Below are 22,422 nucleotides of genomic sequence, written 5' to 3'. Positions count from 1 at the left end.
ATATAATTATGATAGACCTTTTGTCACGTGAATTTTGATAATTAATTGCAGAATTCAACACAGGTGTAATTTATAAAATTAATGCCAAAAATCTGATTGAATGTTTAAGTTATATGTTTGATATGTATAATGGTTTACTCGCTTGGTTTACTGACACAACTAAATGGATCAGAGCCATCACCAATGTTATTAGTTACTAAGTATTAGTTACTAAAACTGTAGTTTTTCTGCTATAACATGTCAAATGTTTGTAGCAAATGTTTATAGGCAGATATTTGCAACATAAAATGCTCTCAGAATAAGTCTGTTAATACAAAGCAAATGGGAAAACGAATACTGTCGTATTGATCTGTGTAATGCCTGCAGCTTACTTTAGTGTGAATATTTGATGCTTTTTTTCTTTACTACAAGTGACAAGTGCTAGACACTGGTTATTAGATTATGAGCGCCAACTAGTTTGGAAGCAATCTGTTGTGGGCCTAAACTCACTTGCAGATTTGTCTGCCTCAGCCTAGTGCACACCTTCAACTAACTGTTACTCTTTGTTCTCCATGTTATCTTCGTCTTGACACCAATGCACGCAGTGAGCATTATAGTATTATTATATATATCATTATAATATCACATTACCGATCTTAAAGCAATTGTGTTCATCGAACGTGTGTTGAAAAAACTTACTTCTATTGGTGACACACAAAAGTTTCACTCAAAACCAACCTTAATGCTGCCTTTAGGCTATTGTTAAGTAGATGAACTGGTATTTACTGCATCTATTAGTCTCTTCAGTGCTTTGCTATTGCTACACACCAAAAAGGAGGCTGAAAGGCTTTGAGAAAGTGTCAATGAAGTCAGTGATTCCCTTTTGATTTTCCTGTAACTTCTTCTTTCTCTGGATATGATGTGTGAAAACCAGCTGTAGCAGAGAATACAAAGAATGACACCACACAAACACATTTAATAATTATTAAATGTTGGTTTTATTTTTGTTCTTTTTTTGTTGTTTTGTTTTTTTTTCCAAAGTCGCTTGATAATCTTGACAAAATTGCAACATATTCCATACTTCTCAAACTGACGGTGTGTCTGTTGCTATTCCAGATTAGCTGTGGAGGGAAAAGTTGTGCGCTGTTCTGGACAGGTGACGTCCTAAATGATGAAAGCAGCTTTGACCGTACAAATAAAAAGAACACGTGAACGACTCAGAGAGACCCCAAACTGGCATCCTATGTCGTGACATTGCGGGGTCAGGGTCGGTGTCTCTCTGCACAAGTCCTGGTCTGCCAGGCCTAACAAAAAATGAGTGACTGAAGAAAAAATTCAGGGGCTCAGTAGCAGAAGTGTGTGTATGTGTGCATCTGTGACAGGAGGGTTAGGAGGTGCAGCACAGAACATGTACAAAGAACAGGCCAAGCACACAAAATGATTCCTTCCTGAGACATTGGCGTGTGTACAGTAACAATGGTCTAGATGACGTGCGAGTTAACGGTGAAGGCGTTTTGGCGTAAAGTGAGTAGTAGGGTGCAAGGTTGCTCTGGATCCGGCAAAAAGTCACATATTTGTTTCTACCACAGGTTGCCAGGGGGAGATTTGTGAGGGTTGACGAACATCACATTTGGGACCTTCACTTGCCTGACCACTGACAGAGCAGAGGGATCATTACAATCTAGTCTTTTCCCATCCACTACCCATTATTGATCCATTCAGAGACTACTGAGAATCATTTGTGTTTAATACAGTGTGTATGTACACCATTCTTCACATTTTAACTGTCTTTGAAACTGAGCTGCTGCGGTGCACTTGAGCCCGACAGGCGACAAGCGGCGTCTCGCTCACCATTTTCAGAAAACACCATCTCTTTCTGCTACATGGCCAAAAAGCTATGCCCCGACTGGAGTGCTACTTTGTTGTCTACTGTGTGTAAAAAACATTTTTAAAAGTGTAGAGGGGGAGGTTGAAATTGTTTGTGAAAGCCACATTCTGAACAGCCAGTGATTGGTTAAGGGTCTGTCCAGTATTTAGTAGGACACAAAACATGAAAGACCTTCCTTCAGTAAAATGTGCTCAAAATGTCTTTTCTTGCATCACAAACCTATAAACAAAACACATAAAAGGTATTCTTAAAAAAAAAAAAAAAAAATCAGGTGAAGCCTAAAACTCTTCATAGTTTTAAAGAAATGAATACAGCTTATATACACAAACTCAAAGGCTACTTAAAATACACCTTAATAATGAATCTTCATTAATTTGATTTCTTGAAAGGACCTGTGACCATATCATACAACCAAGTTCATACAATCATTTTTTCCATTCTCTTGGAAGCAAAAAAATAAAGAAAAAAGGAAAACAAATCCAACCTGGAATAGTAGGTGATGTTCATTGCGACTTGTTTTCTGTGCACATTTGTATTTGCGTGTGTGTGTGTGTGTGTGTGTGTGTGTGTGTATTTAGACTGGAGAGAAATTTCAACATCTTTTGCTTTTTGTTAATTAGAATAATGTACAAATGTGATAAAACTGAAACATCTCTCTCAATACTCTCGATGGGTATGAAAAGATTCAAACAGTGAGGGAGTACAACAAGTTCTAATCTCAGAAAACATGTCCTCATTTCAACCTGCCATTCTGTTCCCGGACATGTTCATCACAATAGTTCCTTAACTTTTTCTATATATATTTATATATCTTTTGTACGAAATCTGTTTGTTGAAGTTGGAAAAAGAGAAAAGACCCAGAGTCTTTGAGGAGGGGGGTCTTTTGACGAGTCCCAAGCTTGCAGTCTGTCTTGGAGTACAACCAAAAAAAAGTGTCTGGAGTTCGTCAAGTCAGTCTGTACGCATTGTCCCTGTTCATATATTTGTCCCACGGTGCCCCACCCACTCTCAGTTCCATACGAAAACTGGTCTCCGCTGCATCTAGATTTGTTTCCGTGAGTCTTTTGGAGAAAGGTGGAGAGGGGAGGAGCAGCAGTGGAGAGGAGAGTGGAGGGAGAAGGAGGATGAGTCATCAGCAGTGTTTACGGTGTGAGGCATCCTGTTTCCCCGGCCTGCCCCGGCCTCACCCTCCCTCACATCAGGATGGTGCTCCAGAGTGAGGGAAAGCAGATCAGGAGGTGGGGATTTGTGTCGTAGCAAAGGAGAAGGTTGACTCTGCCGGTCTCCTGTGTTCAGCAGTCAGGGTCAAGCCGCCCCCCCTCCTTCTCCCCTCCTCTTTAGAACGTCGATGGAGGAGACAGAGAGCATCGTGAGGAAAAATGAAAAGGTGGGCCGCTACTACGGCGATTGTGTGGCTGGACTGCTTTGGGCTGAGCTAGGGGACAGACTGGGGCTGCAGCTGCCAGGGGGGGCACCACTGGGCCGGCTGCCTGTGGCCCCGCTTTCCAGGCCCTCTGAGTTCTCCAGCATCTCCTGGATGAGAGGTGGCATGGAGCCGGGGATCTCCATCTTCAGGGTGATGACACGCTCAGCTCCTGCAGAGATGGTTGAGAGAGACAGGAAAATGTAAAATGTTCTTATAAAATACATTTTAGGCATCTTCATCACAAATGAATATAAAGTGAAAAGCGAGGGCGTGAGACTAGTCTGGAGCGCGGACCTTTAGCACTGATGCTTCTCAGATCAGTAATCTTCATCAGCATCTTAGGGAACATGTGCGGTTTGTGAGGCCTCCTCCTCCTCACGTAAATCTTCAACGCTTCCAGGAGGGGCTCCTGCAGGACGTCCACCTTCTCCGACTGTTCCAAGTCCTGACGATCTGTGGATACACACACACAGCACAGGAAAAACGTGTCAATAGTCTCCTACTGTCACCATCACAGTTAGCCACTAGGTGGTGCTCAATGAAAGAGCACAGCATAGCCAGTGCTGCTCCATCCATAGACAGAGGAGACAGCTTATTAAAGCTATGACCTGGAGTGTGTGACTGCATGGTTTTTGGGATCTTTCAGACCGTCAATTGGCAAAGATAATGTTCAATAAGTTTTGAGGAGAGTTGCCACACCTCCACACAGCAAACAGATGGCGCTGAGCAGCCCTGTCTCTGCATCATCCATCTCCAGAGGAAGGAGCTGGTTGGCAAAGGCAAAAACCAGGTCTGTAAGGGGACCGAAGCCAGCGTTGTGCATCTGGGTTCGGTTTAGCGTGAGTCCATCTGAGAAAGTCATGGTGTCTTGCTCTGGTGTGTAGCGTGTACAGATCCGGAGTATCTGCAGACAGCAGAGACAGAGCGGGTTGTTGATTTGGTTAGAAACACAAGCCACTTCTCTACTCTGCTACTGCTTAAAAATCAGGGTTATGTTCAAGGAAAGTTTGTGAGGCAGGCCGTTATTCTTACCAGGATGTCCAGACAGGCAGCTTTGAGCAGAGTGATCTGGTCGGCGATGGTAAGCGTTGTGAAGCCGGGCAGCTGCTTAGCAAATTCCACCGTCTTTATGATGCACTTGGTGGAGAGTTCGCTGAACTTGTCCCACAGGTCTACGTCCAAGGAGACACGTCGTTCTGAGCTATTAGTCTGGAAGGAAGGGAAATTCAATTATACATGCAGGTGGCAATAAACTGCAGCTGACAAAGGTGAACAAACACAGGCTAGCGCAGATTGTCTGTGTCATGCTACTGACCGTAGTGTATTTGCCCAGCTGGCAAAGAGAGGGGAAAGTTTCCTGGTGTGCCTTGCGAACCCTGTCGATCATCTGTTCTGTGTCAGGACTGAGCACGTAGCTCTCTGTGCACTCCTGCTTCTTCTCATCCTTCTTCTTCTTGTTCCGGTCGTTCCTCACCGCTACAGCAAGCAAAAGAGAGGGGCAGATAGGATTAGGATGCGTGACAGAAACGTCTTGGCTTGACAAGCTTAATGTCTAAGCTTTCATTAATCTAAATAGAGCGGTTCATACTGTAGCTCAGTGACACTGTGTCCCTTTTACGCAAGTGATGAAGTCATTCCATTTTTAGACAATTTGATTTGAACCTGCAGTGGAGACCAAACGGATGTGGCCTTCATCGGCCAATTGAGATTAAATACTTGCACAAAACCTATATGTCCCCTTTAAGCACTACCTGAGGTAAACTGAGAGCAAGATCAAAGGCAAAGTCATCAGCAGGAAAGGTTGCTCTGTCTGCAGCACACGGCAGCAGCAGCCGCAGCATCACTTCTCGTATCCGATGCCATAAGATAAATGTTGTGAGACAGCTCCATCGAAGAAGCACTATGGTAATGGAGGGAGGGGGGGGAAAACATAAAATAATCCAATGTGGTTTCCCTCTGGGCGATCTGGCTGAGAATAGTGTGCTCACCCCAAATGACAAAAAACACTAGGCGGGGTGTTTAGCATTGGAATCCCATTACAGGCTCGATCCATTTCTCCCAGCCCATCCAGACTGGGGTGCAGTTTAGCTATGACTGTGTTGTGTGTGTGTGCGTTGATGGTGGGGGTAGGATGGCTGAGATGGGGTGCTAGTTGATAAATAGTGGTGGTGGATGGAGCCATCCATAAGGCTGACAAATTACCACAGCTTTCATTAGAGGTCCCGGCTAATCTAATAACATAATATGACAAATATCCCGCCTCTAATGGTTTTAAAAGGGCTCGGCTGCTGAGCCCATTCCAGGAAAAAACCTTCCAGCTTTCTCCCACTCTCTCCCTCTCTCTCGGTTATACAACACATGCTCTTTCCTTGTCCTCCTCTCATTTCATTCTCACCAATGCACACCATCTCCCCTTTCCAAAATTGTATTTTGTGTGCTTTAAATCATCCCACTTTCCTAAACTCATCTCTATCAGTCCTCGTATCTCTATCTCCCCTCGAGGTACCTGAATTTCCCCCAGTCGCTGACCTAAGATCAGATTTTCCTTGTCTTAATCCTAACCTTGGCCATTAAGGTTGAGAGCGCTCAGGCTGATGGGAGATCAGTGTCTGTGACAGAGGGGCATGGCCCGGGGCCAGGGAGGGATGCACTACTCCGTGCTGCTGCTCATCCATCAGCCCACAGACAGGCCTCCCTGCCTGGGAGAACATGAAGGGAAGGAGGAGGGAGGGGGCTGGAAGTCTGATGCTGCACTATGTTATTGCTAAGCACTGCTCACCAAAACAAGAAATGAAGAAGACCCTGCTGTGCAGACAGAGCATGGTAATACATAATTTGCCAACGTTTTATTGGTGCTCATGTGGTGGACTAGTGTCGTCACCAAAACATGTGCAGCAGGAGAGGGTACAGTAAAGTGTGACAAGTGACGCGCCAAAAAGCACATATTATGCAGTTTGTTAGAATAGGACAGTTTTATACACAGTGAAAACAAACACAACAGTAAAATGTTTCCCACTTCCATTTCCTTTAATGAGCTAATTATGAGTCAGTGCATGCAGGAACGCCCTGCGTAAAACTGCAGTGAGCTGCTGAACGGATTTGGGCCGGCCCCGCTTGTGGTGCTGATTGGGAATCTGTGTCCTGTCTGCCATGAGGGGAGGGGTGCGGGGCTGCAACACAGTCGATGTCCAATTAATTCAAAAATAAAAGTGGGGCATCCCTCGCGCCCAGACATTACCCGCGCTGACAAATTGGCGGCACAATCATAAGCCGCACAACACAATTTAATGAAGTCATTAAAGAACTATTAGGCACGACTGGCGATCTGTCATGGCGAATTGCCACATGCAATAACTTGGGGGGGGGGGACTGTGGCGGGGGAGCGAAAATGAAAGAAATACTGCCTTGCTTTTTTATTGTGTGTGTGTGTGTGTGTGTGTGTGTGTGTGTGTGTGTGTGTGTGTGTATGTGTGGACACAAACGTGAGTTTGCTGTTTGTGTGCGTGTTAACTTCAAGCAATGCATCTTTCAAAATGTATTATGGGAATATGAATGCTAATGGGGGAACTTGCATCCTGGATTGTTTGCGGTTACATGTTCATTGCATAAAAATGATTTACAAGAGGCGACGCGTAACGTGTACAGAATGATGTGAAAGTGCACACGTGCGCACACGCGCGCACACACACACACACACACACAGTCATCACTCAATCATTTGTTCTCATAGTGGATTTCAGCTGCAGTGTGCAGTTAATAGACAATTTCTGTTAGTGCCTTGGTGTGCGTGTGTGTGTGTGTGTGTGTGTGTGTGTGTGTGTGTGTGTGTGTGTCTGTGTGTGTCTGTGTGTGTGTGCGCCTGTGTACAAGACAGAGAGAGGTGGGCAGACAGGGATAATTCGTGTGAGGAAAATTAAAGCACTGGCAGCTCGTCCATCACACAGATTAAATTCAATGGAAAGATAAAAATGTCAATGTTCCCCCTGCTCCTGCTGCTCGCAGCGCAGAGCCACCGTCGACAGTGATGAAACTTTCTCCCTCTCTCTCTGTCCTCCAGCCTCTCTCATCCCTCCTCCCCCCTTCTGCACTCTCAACTCTAGATTTTCATTCTCACTCACACTGGGTTCAATACTCTTCCCTCTTGCAGCCATCATATTTCTCTCCTATTCTGCCTTTCTGGCTGATGTTATCCTCCCCTCGTGCTGTTCTCCATCATTCTTTGCTTCATCTTATTTTACTTTTATTACTTTTTCTATCGCCGAATAACACCTTCCTCGAGGAACATGTGAGCGATAGCTTTGTGAACAAGACAAAAAAAGGGGGGGGTGATAAAGGGAGGGAGGTACGGGGGTATAGCTGCTCTGGACTCAACATATATTCCATTTCAAGGATTGTCCAGCTATTCTATATGATCATCCCTGATGCACAAAAAAGACTCAATATAAAGAGAAGTATCAGCAGTGAGAATGAAGTTGAAGAAATGCATGCTTCATATATACCGCAAATGTTCTGCTTGAGAATCCAGTGTTCTTGCGACCTCTTTCAAATTTACACACTATATACTTATATATACATCCATTGTACTGGGCTGAGGGGCAACATGTGCAGTTTTCATGTTTACGCCATCTTAATATAACTGCAAATTAAATTTTTAGAAACTGTCACAACTGTCACAGGGTGATATTAATGTCGCAGTCGTCTTTCAGGCGTTTCCCTTGTAACCCTCCACTTGCTCCAAACACCAACCCTCGCCCCGCCTCCTTCTGATGCCGTCTTGCTTGGCATTGCCACCTGGCAGCAGGCCTGGCACTCTCGTCTGGAGCTGTCTGCCGGCAGACACAAGGTCACCCAGACGTCCCCCAGCTTCAGCAGGGGTCCACCTTCTGCGCGCGTGTGTGTGTGACAGAGAGTGTATGGTGTTTAAGTGGGACTGTCTGAGTGTATTTCTGTTGAAGCCTTTTTATTCATATCAGTTCCTGTCACCTTGCATGTGCATAATTTGACTGTGTGCATGACATTATGCACAAGCATGCATTTTTATGTGTGTGTTCTTGTGTCTGTGTGTATGAGAGGCAGAGAGACACCCTGCTGGCCCCAGATGGCCAGCCTCTCCGTCCTCACCAGCCCAGACCACTTTCACTAGCCAAAGTCACTGCTGAGGACACAAGACGAACAATCTGCACACTCTGCACAAAGTGACCACAATCAGAAAAGGGCATTGCTGTTAAACCAAAACCAGCTGAGCAGAGCTGGGTCATAATCTATCTATTTTCCAGCCTCCATTCCATTCAGAAAGCCAATTTTAGCCGTGTTCACTTGTGCAGTACTACTTAAACACCACTAGATGGCTCTCCAACTCCAGTCTATCCCCCTTGCCGCGTACCTCTGTCTGTGTGTAAAAAAGCTGGCTGCTGTGATCCTTCTAACCATGATTAATGGCCCCATTCAAAGGTAAGGAGCTCAGAGGATAACTTCTTTTACTGTAAGCCACAGTGCTGCGGCATGGGGAGCACTCCCTGCACTCACTGTACCAGAAAGATGAGGTAAATAGCACCAGGAAGACATGAGACCGCGAGGGATGGAGCAATGGAGGTTGTCTGCATGCGAGCTTAAACAGGTGTGCGCCTGCGAAAGGAGGAGAGGCGCAGCGCTTTCTGTCTGCCTGTGCCTATTTCTGTTTCTATTAAGTATTTATCAGTATTCATGAGCAAAAATGTGGCGCATACACACATTCTGGAAATGTGTAAAACGTTAGCGAGCAAGTGACTGAGACTGCATGTATAACAGAGTATGTTGTGATCGGGCTGAGGTAAAAACCCCCGCTGGCCTCAGAGTTCTCTGTGGTCACACCTCTTCCAATTACTTTATCAAGTCTGAGTGGCTGTGTGTATGTGTGCGTGCGTGCGTGTGTTCACACAGCCCCCGGGGTGCAATGATGGGAGCAGACGCCTGCTCTTTCACTCTCGGCAGGTGAGAACATATTCATCACAGAGGCCTGCCAAGCCTGGCGACACCCTGACTGTTATTGCCAGTCTGCATCACGGCTGCCCTTTGTTTCGCTCGTACAGTGGATATTCTCTGCAAACTCAAACCTCCGAACTGAAAAAAGAAAATCAGCTGAAAGCATTACGAGGAATTAAGAGTAACAGCTTTGAATTTTCAGATAAAAATGACGGGATGGCCTCTCCACTCAGTGCGGTCATAAATTAATAATGGATCAAGCGCTACGTTCGCACTTGAGTCACTGCCCCAGCTCATGTGTGTGCATCAATAGTGGACACTTACGCAATGGTGGTAGTGGAACCAATGTCAACAAATGCCGTGGCTTAAGACTTCCTGCAGTGGTAACAATCATTCTAACCCCTCCGGGATTAAGCAACTATGATGAGATCTGTGCTTGGCACTAAGAGCCCTGTGGGAGCAGGGCATTCTGGGTAAGTTTTTATACTCACACTCCTTGGACATCCCGACTTCCAGGCACTTCTGCAGCCGACAGTACTGGCAGCGGTTGCGGGTGACTTTGTTGATGATGCAGTTCTTCTCCCGGTGACAAGTGTACACCATGTTCTTCTGGATGCTTCTCCGGAAGAAGCCCTGTGTGACAGAAAGATGGAGAGGTGAGGAGATGAGGACAGCCAATGGCAGAGGGATTGGTGCCACAAGACTAGACTACTAACCTCTAAATAAAGCAGCAAAGGTAAAATACTGTCTGCATAGCGCACTGCTTTAATTGTGTGCTTTGAATGCCTCCTGCAAACTTTTCCTCATATATTGCCCATCTTTACAACCAAAATCTCTAAATTAATTGCTTGTTTCAAGAAATGAAATGCAGAGTGGTAGTCACTATCTCATGAAGTCACCCACCTTCTAGAAGACGGCCACTCACATAATGGCCAGACAAAACACTAAAATGCTTTGGGAGATGTTTCAGGTACAAAGGATTTTGGGGCAAAGGGCACAGGGTTACTGGGTGTCATATAACCATGGGCCAAGTTTAAATAGCCAGAAATAAGCAGTTCTAGATCGAGGCCCAGAGTGTATTATTAGAGAGACGGAGAGAGAACAGGGGCTGAGACGGTCGTGTAAGAACAAAAAAAGGAAACCCTCCTTTCCCTTTTCTATCCAACTAGATCAAGAAAACCAGTGAATACGTCTATAATCCACACATACGAAGTAGAGGACAAATGATAATGAGCTCATCTTTGGTCACTCAGCTGAAATGGGAGACCTTTGGGGAGGCTTGCTATGTTTTGATTGCACAAAAACAAGACATGTAAACAGAGCACCTCTCCTTGATAACAGTATATGCAACGCTCGTCCCATGCACTAACTCTGTAATTTCAGATTCTCTCCATACGAACCTTAACAGTCACACTGACAACCACAAATCCAAAAGCTCAGAATAATGGTTAATAAACTACCTGATGAGGAAAGTCTAAAAAGGAGTTATCTCTGTTTTAGATTTAAAAAAAATTCAAGTAATAAAAACAAACAAAAAAAAAGTTCTTTGGACCCATGAGGCTCTCCAAATGCTGTCCATGTGTTACAAACAGTAGAGTCAACAATAACAAACCAGCCATGCATCGCAGCATATATTCTCCTTAATACCATGCAACATCAATGGAATCAGTGTTAACCTCTGGGGCCTCACAGCTTAAACATCCCTTGTGTGTCAAAAAGCTAAAAAGAGGTTAATGCAAATCAGCCACAAGTGAGTACTCAGCAAGCAGGGCTCGGGACCAGCGTAATACAGGTCAATGTCAGTATTGATGTGACACAGTGGGACATGGGCTATGTTTTGGTGGGTGGGGCTAGCCAGGGAGAGAGGGAGGTGGGGGTGGAGTGTGGAGCGGTGGGGTAGCTGCCAGGGAGCCCCATCCCATGCCGAGGGATTAGCTCTGCTGGCCGACAGATGGCCGGTGGACCTAAGCTCGCAATTTGTCCTTCTACCAGCCTCCTCTCATATCTCCCATCCACCACCGCAGAGTGGAAGTGACTCTTCTAATGACTACGAAGAGGAAGTGTGTATAGTCTGTCACGTGTCTGTTTGAGCGAGGCACCAGCACGGGCGACGGTGCCCATTACACATGATAGGCTTTTCTTCCGGTTGATAGAGGAAGTGTTTCAGTCCCGAGAGGGTCATCTCATGTAACCTTTGTCCTGATTTAATCAAGACCTTGCATCTTCGTTGCAACCTGCTGTCCTGTAAAATACATTTTAAATGATGGAAAAGGATGAAAAATTCAGTCCTTTTCCGATCAAAGTCTTGCTTTTCACGCATTATTTCCAGTCTTGAATTAAGGAGGCTAAGAATATCTGCCGTCTCCCAGCAGAACAGTGACGTCTGGACAAACAATAAAGTGGTAGTTTGTCGTTAATTCTAGCCAGTAATGCTGCGGGATAAGTCTGTGATCTTTGTGTGTGCCTGTGTATCATGTCCCCTTTGATCCGATGGTGCTCTGACCCTGACCCCAATGTCATCGGGGAATTGACCCCCCCCCCCATCATGAGGCTCAGGTGCCATCTCGCGGCACTTCCTGATTGGCTGTTGCTGGCGGCTCGTGGGGCAGTTGATTGTCCCTGCCCCTGCCCCTTCCCCCCTCTCCTTCTTTTAGGAGTCATTGCTTCCTGCGGGCCTTAAGCCTCTTTTTGTATCACCGCTTAATCCACCCGGCGACAAGAGCCCTCAGTGGGCCTGTCAGCCACCCTGCAGTGTTCAGAGGAGATGAGAGCCATAAGAAGAGGGAGAGGGAGGGAGGGATGAAGAAGAGGAGCGACTGGTAACAGCACATACATGATTGCATGTGTCATGTGCTCTTGAATTCACAGCTGTCTACCTGGTGTGCGTTATGCGTCTCTGGCCTTTATGAGTGTGTCAGTGCGTTCTACTTTGCATGTGTGTGAGGAAATGCTTTATTAAAAGCGAAGCAGGGGGGAGTCAGGGTTTGGCGAGTTCACAGGGAAGCACAGGAATCCTCTCTTACGTGACTTTCACACTGTGGCCAGATTAAGAGTGCGTTCCCAGCCTCCCACTGCGCCCGTGCATGTGTGTATATGTGTGCGCCGTGCCACTGCCTCTATTAGCAGCAGCTATTGCTACAGCCCGCACATTAGCAAAGACGGATGCTGGGTAAGAGGGCCGTTTGAAAAACACAGCAAACAGGGGAACATTCTTGCAAGAGGCAGTGGTTGGGGATTTTGGAAGTACGGTGGCTTCCCTCCCACCGCAGCGGACACCAGGAAGAGAGATCGCCTGCTGCACGCTGCCATGCCTCCAAGACAAAAACATAAACATGAGGGGGTGGGCATGCATATTTAATGTTTAAGTGTTAATATCTGGAGGGGAAAAGAAGTGCAATGCCGGTGAGTATGTGCGGGCGGTGAAACTTAAACAACAAATGAATGAGCTGTCTCCAAGTAGCACAGCTCAACATCCCCCTCCTGTTTCCTCTGTTCGCTGAAGCCCCCAGGAAATGCCTTTGTAGTTTGGCATGCTGCAGCAAAGCCGACGCTGCTAACCCTCAACTTACCCCAGTCTCAGATGAGACAACCATATACATTCACATGCCTGTAGTGTTGAATTATTGAGTATGCTATGCCAAGTCATCTCCTCTGAAGTCAGAGATACGGAGAAGGCATCCTGAATTTTTCAAATTAGCACTGCGGCTTTTGAGTGGGCAGACAGCCGGTTCACGGACAGGGGACTAGCAACTGATGCTGATGTTGCTGAACTGGGGATATTCTTCATGGTTGCAGCCGACATCCCTGACGAATATGAGAACACTCTGCAAACCAGCTGAACTGTTGTGTTCTTTGGGCATGGTGGCATGGAGAGGTCAGACAGGTTTAAGACAGTAAAAGATGCATCAAACCACATATTTTAGTAATGAAAATAAAGGTGAACATACAGTAACTTACTTCTTGGTTCATCTTTGACCTGATTTACTCAGCGCTGTTGTGCGCACACATACAGTGTGTCACCCCCCACCTCTGCAGCTAACCCCTTTTGTAGTTAATCAATATATCTGGTATTTTGTTCTGCATGTTATTGAATTGCATACATTAGAATTTGCCACTCTTTGCACCCAATCTATATTCATGTGATCTCTCTCTGGTTTAAAATAATCTACTTTGGCTGTATCTAGGAATCTCATCATATTCAGGATATTCAAAGAAGCATGCACAGCGTGCTGGGGGTTTTGTGGGTAAACGCGTTATGAAATTAATCCTAGATTAAGAGATGAAATTTCATCTATACTTTAGTTACAGAGATTTAACGTTTCAGGATGCATACGAGTGTAAACAACTGCTGGTAAAACTCATAAGTGAAGTTACTGCTTGTCATTGTTCTTTAATAACTGGCAGTACACATTATCAGCTAGTTAGTGAATTCAAACATCAGCTTTATCTGCACTGTACAACATCCTTGAAAAGCCAATTACTGTATCAATTCTGACACTATTTCTGAGCTGTCAGAGAACAACATTGTGATCACTAAGAATAACTATTATTCAAGTTTACAGCTTGTTGGCGACATGAGGTGTGTTTAACACTGACACTAACCACAGAACACAGATTCATATTGGTCAAACACAACCATTCACACACACTCTCACCAGGAGCTGTGATTTAGCCTTGTTACTTATTTAATGAGATGCTATTAGACAACGGGGAGCAATGTTAAGTGGACAAAATAAAAGCAGTTTGGAGCTTGAAATAGCCGCAGAGTCGCTGCACACCTTTTGAGATCAAAGCCGATGCTTTTTAATGCATGCACACGCCAAGCTGCAGCTGTCCACTTCGCCCGCCGCTCGCAGATAGTGAACACATTTAAGTATATCATATAAACGAACTGAGATTAAATCATAGAACAAAACCGCAGAGAAATCAAAACTGCGCACTCCTGAGCAAAAGGTAGGGAACATCCTGTCACAGGCTTAATACATATAAATAAACCCATTCAAGCTTGCAAGGTTTCCCAAGGCCAAATCTCCTACTTGTGCTTAAAAACACATAAAAACTTAAAACACAAACTTGGTAAGAGTTTAGAAACAGAAATGTTTGGTGCATCGCACAATATAATCTGCAACTACACACCGTCTTCCTTTTACTCGGTCTCACACGCTCGTGCTGCTGCTCATTTTCAGTTCTCCTATTTCTTCTTTCTGTCTCTACCGTTATGATTCGTCTAATCTCGACAGTCAAGGATATATTTCCACCAACCTGAATATGATCTATTATTAAATAACATCGGTTGATAGGAATTTACTTCAGTCCAAGCATGTCTATATACAATATTTGACAAAACCAAAAACAAGACGGTCTGAGGTTAACTTTGGAAAATCAATGAACAGATATTTCAAGCATGCACAGGTCCCATGGAGCCACGCCAGCTTGGCTACCCCAGTAAAACAGCAGAGGGGTCAGCCTTCACTCACTTTGTTAACTTTTTATGAGTCGGTTTTGGGGAGCAGGTTAAGTTTCATGGAGAACTCGGAGAGTTTGTGTTAAAGCGTTATGTGTTTGTATATATGTGTGCCAGACTCCTTGCTTTCCTGTGCTCGCCTCCCATTGCATTCTTTCGTCTTTTCCCCCTCCCCCCTCGTGCTTTGATGCACTGACCGTCTTTCTCTTGGTGTCAGGGAGTTCAGCTGTGGCCCCTGTACCCCGTCCCCCTAATCTGCTGCCCCTCCAACCATCCCCTCTTGTCTCTTTCTAGCCGTTCATGCCTCCCAGAGCACAGTCTGCACTCCCACTTCTCACTCTGTAGCATTTTGCCCCCCCTTATACTTTTATATATATATATTTTTTACTGCTACTACCTCCCACCTTCTTCAGCATGTTTTTTTTCCTGTCTGCTCTACCCCCTTTCCTCTGCATCACTCCCATCTCTGCACATATGGAAACACACGCAGTACCGGCTGCACAGTCAATAAGTCAGAGGGTCTAGCAGGCACCTGTCACCAACAGCACCACCCTACCAGCCTTCATCAACCTCTCCCTGCCTCCTCTCGCTATACACAGAACTACTGTCATGAGACAACCGTGCAAGGAAGATCAAGATACCCCTGTTATGGTTAATACTCTGAATTCAAGAACCTATGATGTGCCAGTAAAAAAAAAAAAGGTGGTTTGGAAAATGCTGACGTTGTAGAGACACAAGGTCTGCACCTGGCAGCAACCTTACATTAGATTATACAGATCCCTCCTCCTCCATCTGTATCCTCCTCTAAACTTACACAACTCTGGCTCTGTGCCTTAGGAGAAGCAAGATAAAGAAGTCTATGTGCTCACACGAACCGGAGAACACGTATACATGTGCACAACAACTGTCAACAGATAACAGAGCAGATGGAGGCTATGAGACCTCTTCAGCACCTGTGTAACACGGCTGTATTGATAACAGACGGTCGATGTTGGCATGTCAGCAAAGCTGATAGGAGTAGCAGTAACACTTGATAGGTGACAAAGCTTCACAAACTGTACACGATAAGAGGCAGGTCCATCATCCATGCTATCTTTACGACGTGTGCAGATATAGGGTGCAGTCTTGAGGTGCTGAAAGAGCTAACTGCAACCTGTCTAGGACATAATAATGATTATAGAGATCAATAAAGCAACCGATAATGTCAGTAAATGATTCCCGATGAAAAAGAAGCCAATTTTGACTTTTGTCCAACATCAAATTCCAGCATGGAACTCTGAAAAACCCAAAAGGATGTGAAATGCTCAAAATGACAGGCCTTATCATTTTATCATCTCAGCTTAAGACGTGTGCGTATTTTTTTTTCCAAGTGCAAATCACACGAAGGCTACAAGACTGACGAACATCTTGCTTGCTTGGCAGATTCAGAGGAAGGCCGGGAGTCTCACCTTGCAGCCCTCACAGGCGCTGACACCATAGTGGTACCCTGAGGACTTGTCCTGGCACACAAAGCAGGGCTTGTAGACGCGGGGCGGCGGGGGAGGTGAGGGCGGGCTTGGCACTATCTCCTCTGAACTGGTACTCTGGGTCTCTATCGCTGTGGAGACGAGAGAGAAACAAGAGGGGTTAGCGAACACTGTTAGATGGAGCACTGACAGACACGCAGCATTAATCGATGTCAGCAGGATAAACACAAAATCTCATGTGTACACTCACACAAACACACACAGAGATCTTAAACAACCCAGACCAGACAGATACACTGCTGACAGCATCCAAAACAAATCACCAGAAGGGGAACTTACTCACGTTCTAGCAATGTGTTTGAAAAACAAACGAAAGCTGCAAGTGCATGGACGACTTCTTGATTTGTGGCGTTTTCAGACCCGCCACAGGAAAGACTCCAAAATATCTTCAGAGAACAAACACTTTCTCTCACACGCACCCACAGATCATCAAAGCACCAGTGGAACCAGCCTCTGCAGAGTTCTCTTATTCACTGCTGAAATTATGGCTTGTCTGTTACAGCAAAAGGCTGCTTTGCTAAAGACAGATTTTCTCCTCTGATACAAGACCCAGAGTTGTGCTTTCATAGATTTTGAAACTGTGCAGTCATCTGAAGTATGAATGCTTGTAAATATTAACAGCCAAAGCACACACTGTCCCAATGAAGAAGAACAAACACTGCAGACAAAGCTAAGCATTATTCTCTCTCCTTCTGACCAAGTACGACAGGTCTCTGTAACTGGATTATACCACTGCAACCAAACTCAACTCGTTCCGTCTTATTCAATATCAGACACGTAAACAGGAGGAGAAGGCTGAATATTCTCTGTCTTCGTCCAATAAGTGCAAACAACATGTGAGCACTTTGTAGGCTAACATATTTTGTGTGCTTGTAAACAAAGAGCTCTGGGATTGTAGGGAAGTACCCTGCTGTTGCCTTCATGTAATATGTATTGGACTTTGACCTCAATATCCTGTGCGTTACAACACGGCTCGGCTCTTTAATCAAATAAAAAAAACACACACATTCACAGCACAGACCTGCACCCTGTGGCCTATGGCTGACTAAGTAAGTGTATAATCCCTGTTTTGAGCAAGCATATGCGTTATAGATAGATAGATAGATAGATAGATAGATAGATAGATAGATAGATAGATAGATAGATAGATAGATAGATAGATAGATAGATAGATAGATAGATAGATAGATAGATAGATAGATAGATAGATAGATAGATAGATAGATGCCAATACGCTGCTTGAGTTTTGATATTGACTGTTTGATCAACCTTTAAGTTGCCATAGTACAAATTTAAAACCATACAGGTGTATTATACAAAGGCTGCATCTTGGCAGCCCCGTTGCTCCACCCAGCATCATCAGCTCAACAGGAGAGGGATTGGGGATGTTGACAAGCAGCTCAGGAGCTGCCTGCAGCTCAATGCTCGAGTGTAAATAAGCCATCTATATTTAACAGAGTGGGCTGGTTCAGCAGACCCGTAGTACAGCAGGGAACGCGCTCCACGTGACGGCGCCGCAGTGAAACACACAATGCACACACCTCTAACTGCACTGCACATTGGTCAACATGAAGCAGGATGGGATTTTTCTCCCTCTCTTTCTGCTTCTCACACACACGTTCATCGATCCTTTTATAGTGTCTGTGTGCGGGTTTCAGCTTGCCAGTCTCCATGTACATGCAGCAGGTGGTGCAGGGCAAGATTACATAGAGAACAACCAAAATAAACCAACCTGATGCCCGGATATGCTGAAGGCATAGACGGAAAATAAAACACAAGCACCGTAGACCAAAATGAGGCCTCTCCGAAGCCTGCACGTTATCTCGCACAGCACACGCAAGCTGGTTTCAGGTGACGGGGACAGTTAAGCTAAACAGCAATAAAGCTCACATTGCAACACCTAACAGCGACACCCCATCAGGCCCGGGATATTAAGACATTTCATTTATGAGGCCCAGATGTCATATGCCACTTTCACACCAGCAACAGCCTTTAAAGCTCTTGGTGTAAATATTTTCCAAAGAGAAGAGGAAGACAGTGACAAACAAGTGGAGCGAGACGCGCTCATTATTTACTTCTGAAGGCTTTTTTTTTTTTTTTTCCGTTTTTGGCCGGATGTTCTTTTGTGAAGACTTGGGAAATGTATTTACACTTGCAGGGGAAATGGGAGAAAGAAAAAAAGAGAAACTTGTCAGATGATGTGTGGTGGAGATGAAGGGAGGGAAGCAGAATGGCACAAAAAGGCAGAGAGACACAGAGAACAATGACATGTTAGAGCAATAAACAAAGACAAAATATACAAACCAGATGAAGAGATAAAAATGGTTCACACACAGGGAGCGAAAGCTTTACTGCGTTCCTCCCCCAAGTGTTTAGATTCATCTACACACACCATGGTTAAGGTTAAGGTATGTCCCGGAGACATACCCTAACCATAAGCTTAAACACTATTTGTGTGAGAAGGAGGACAGATTGTGGGTCTGTCCTTCGCTTCTGGTTGCCATTTCATCGGTGTCATTACAGGTCATCTTTGCCCATGCCACTGGGCCATGCAGTCACCACTCTCGTGTCAAACAAATTAAGCTTAAACAGAGCAGCCCTTACATAACATGGCATATTTTCTCATTAGCAAAAGACCATTCACAGTTTTCTGTGCTCTTCTGCCTCTCTTGATGTGAGACTGATTACAGCCCCGCATTATTACTGGACCACAGAGCAATTCATCCACATTTGAGCTGCCTTCGTTAGAAACTCGTAGACAAACAGATGTGCCACCCTCCCCTCCCACACACGCATTCACACAAAAATTGCATCCACGCTTACATTTACACAGACTAAAGGCTTTCCTGGAGCCATTAAAAAAGCCTTATCAGTCACACGCACACACATAAACGCACGCACACACACATTAACGCACACACACACACAGAATGCGCAGTCTTAATGAGAGCACCCATGCAAAATCTGGGACACAAGGACAAGAGTCTGTGAGGGGGCTGGCGACTGTAATTAAATACAATGGCGGGCTTCTGGAGCCTTGTCAAGCTGAGGCATGGAGCAAAACAATGGCAGGCCTGTGGACAGAGAGGCTCAGCGGAGAGGACAGAGCTACTTAGCCCTTCAGCAGCCCTCACCCAGGCATTATTCAACACCAGTCTGCATCCAAGCTCTGATCAACACCAACTATCATGCAGTACAAGCCTGCCTATTGTGTGCTCCACGAAATCATACGCACAAACACTGGAAGAACTGACTCACACTCGCCTGGAGAGCTGCTCTCTCGATATCCTTGCAACATGTTAACGCTGGAAATTTGTGTGTCTGGCAAGGTTTCCAGGCCGGAGCCCCTCCAGAGCCTGCAAAGTCACCACGGTAACTAATACTTGAGCTACAGCTAGAATATCATTCCTTTAGCCAAGAGAGGGCGAGAATGAATAGACAATAACGCCCTGCTTTGCTTAGGGATACAGGCGAAGGAACCCGCAAACCTGAAAATAATGTTTAAATGAAAAACAGTCAGGAGTTACTGATAAGGAATCTATTGTACTTCGGTGAGGAGGTGAAACACAAACCATATGAACCGTATGGTCACCGCAATTGTTGTGAACCAGACACAAGGCTGGATTCAAGACTACAGCCTGGCATGTTGTCAGGCCAGTCCCATAAGCGGGAATAAACAGCAAAGGCCGCCAGGTGTTGAAACAGCAGAAGCCCATTTACAGAAGGTGGTGTCAGTCAGACATCTGACCACTGGCTTGGGCTGAAAGGTAGCCTTTCTGCGAATTCTGGCACATTTAAAGTAATGTATGGATTAAAAATGATCTGTCCTATTGTCCAATTCTGAATTACCAATATCTCAAAGGCCTTAGATTTAATTTACTTTTGATATTCACATTCACAGACGAGTATTATAAACACCCCTCGTGTCTGCATGTACTGCGCGTGTGCAGCGCCCAGATATCTTAATAGTTTAATGTAGCACGGTGTTCTCGAACTCAGAGCCAAAGCACCGGTGATTTAATTAAGTTCAAGTGTGAGTGGTCTGTAATGCCACTCTTCAGATTCACTTTGCATACATCATGAGCCACAAGTGCACTTAGAGAGAAGCCGCGCCCTTGCAGCCACATCCTCCATAAGCAATTACTGCATGCCTTGACTTAAATGGACAAATATGCACAAGACTGAAATGAAATCTATCCTGATGATGAACTGGCCTGAGCTGTAATACTGACATAAGATAGCCTGGCTAACATCAGCACTTCAAAGGCATCGAGACCACAGACCAAGAGACGAACACACAGAGGCGGACACACACACACACACGCGCGCGCTCAAGCCCACCGGCTATTACCGAGCCTCCAGACTCTGGGCTGTCTCGGCCCAGTGCTGCTGAGCAGTTCTTGAGGTTCAGCTCTAGGTTAGTCCTGTGAGATTTGATTACCTTCATCCCCACTGGTTACTGGGCCCAGCTGTGAAGCATATTAATGAGATTTCACCATCATTAGGGAGAAGCTAACTACATTAGCAGGCTGGCTGCTTGGCTGGCTGGCTGGATTGTGGTGGAGAGAACTGCAGAAAATTAAGGCAGAGGGGGTGGAGGAGGACAGGGAGGGTTTTGACAGGGTCTTCCACTTTGTTGAATCCTACTCCATCATGGACCATTGTGTTCCCCTGCCTTCTATTAGGTTATTTGGACACACACAAATGCACACACACACACACACACACACACACACACACACACACACACACACACACACACACACACACACACACACACACACACACACACACACACACACACACACACACACACACACACACACACACACACACACACACACACACACACACACACACACACATGCTCTCCATGTGTAAGATACATGGAAGAACATATAGAGGTCCATTTGTCTTTCCATGCAGTGAGTGTGCAGGAGAGGAGACACCAGACAGACCACCATGCCACAGGCTGCTGCGTTAAGGCCTGCTTTGAAGTCGGCTGAAAATAATGAAGTGGGATGGCCAATGGAACAGCCCTTGGGATAGAGACCGCCTTGCAAAACCCTGGGAGTTGTAGGTCAATGTATCATGCGTGTCCATAAAAACGACTGGCAGCAACTTAAGAGCTTTTAAGTGCAGCGAAACAGACCAACAATCACTCATGCATGGTGCTTGACTTTTGCTCAATATTCAGATGTTATTTCTGGTTTCCATGTCAGGAATGTGGGTAAGCAGCAGGGAAAACGATAAACACACACGCGGGAATGCTTTGTCAGCGCTCTTCAATTACTGAAGGGGGAAATGGGACTATTTCCTTGCTTACAGGGAAATCCTGCCATTCTCTAACAAAGCGTCATAACAGCTTTCCGCTTAAAATGGATGGGGCTCTGGTCGCTGCCTTCGCACTGATTACTGACAGCAAAACCACGCACGCCATCTGAATATGAGCCGGGGTGAGGGCGTGTGCGCGCGATCACATGCTAGCAGGCACACACAGACTGACAGCTGTAAGGAGAGTGACAGTGGGGTGTGTGTTTGTGTTTAAACACAGTGTGAACAGTTATTGGATGGGAGAGGGGGAGGAATCTGGCGGCAGGGCAGACAGGCATAAGTGAAAACACACACACGCACACACAAACACACACATGAAGGAGAGTCAGTGGAGGTTAACGTGGGGCGAGAGAGCAGACACTGAGCCTCACGCCTGCCATATTCACTGTAACTGAATCCAGCCTTTCCACCCAGGTCTCCTGCCACTTTCCACCCTCGTCTCCCCCTTATTCCCACCTGTCCCACTCACAGAGTCTGACATTCTCCTCTTCCCACTGTTCTCTTTAACTTTCATCGAATGCAAGGCAGCAAGTCACAAGAAGTTCTCGTCTTTCCGCCCATCCTTGGCAAAGTCATTCCTATAACTTTTATGGGGCAGTGGGTTTTAGACCAAAGCACTGACTTTTGGCTCATGTCCTCAGTTCACTTTTCTGCATACATAGGTGTCAGAAAATGAGCTGCTAGCTGAACTGAAGAACAGTAGCTTTTCAGTGATCACTACAAACCCAATTTGGATTTGTTTAGCATCTGAAGATGTTTTGGAAAGGGGCTGATATACACTTTGAAAGCACTGCGACACTCCTGCAGCCAGCAAAAGGCCTTGAACGTATTTAATATCCAACAC

At 45.5% G+C, this 22,422-nt stretch overlaps 1 protein-coding gene across 2 annotated transcripts in view; it reads right to left on the bottom strand.

Annotated features, from left to right (window-relative positions):
• Positions 1-953: 953 nt before the first annotated feature.
• raraa (retinoic acid receptor, alpha a) overlaps positions 954-22,422 on the bottom strand; it is a 74,267-nt gene continuing 52,798 nt past the window's right edge. For both annotated transcript variants that reach the window (XM_070989860.1, XM_070989859.1), the window contains exons 2-8: positions 16,167-16,315; positions 9,746-9,887; positions 4,609-4,769; positions 4,326-4,502; positions 3,993-4,197; positions 3,588-3,746; positions 954-3,462 (exon numbers count right to left, since the gene is read on the bottom strand). In XM_070989860.1, coding sequence (XP_070845961.1) covers positions 3,266-3,462; positions 3,588-3,746; positions 3,993-4,197; positions 4,326-4,502; positions 4,609-4,769; positions 9,746-9,887; positions 16,167-16,315 — 1,190 coding nt within the window. In that variant the 3' untranslated portion in view covers positions 954-3,265. The remainder of the gene's footprint in view (positions 3,463-3,587; positions 3,747-3,992; positions 4,198-4,325; positions 4,503-4,608; positions 4,770-9,745; positions 9,888-16,166; positions 16,316-22,422) is intronic.

The sequence above is a fragment of the Chaetodon trifascialis genome, chromosome 21 (assembly GCF_039877785.1).
Source record: "Chaetodon trifascialis isolate fChaTrf1 chromosome 21, fChaTrf1.hap1, whole genome shotgun sequence".
Taxonomy (NCBI): Eukaryota; Metazoa; Chordata; class Actinopteri; order Chaetodontiformes; family Chaetodontidae; genus Chaetodon; species Chaetodon trifascialis.
This window is presented reverse-complemented; position numbering and strand designations above follow the sequence as displayed.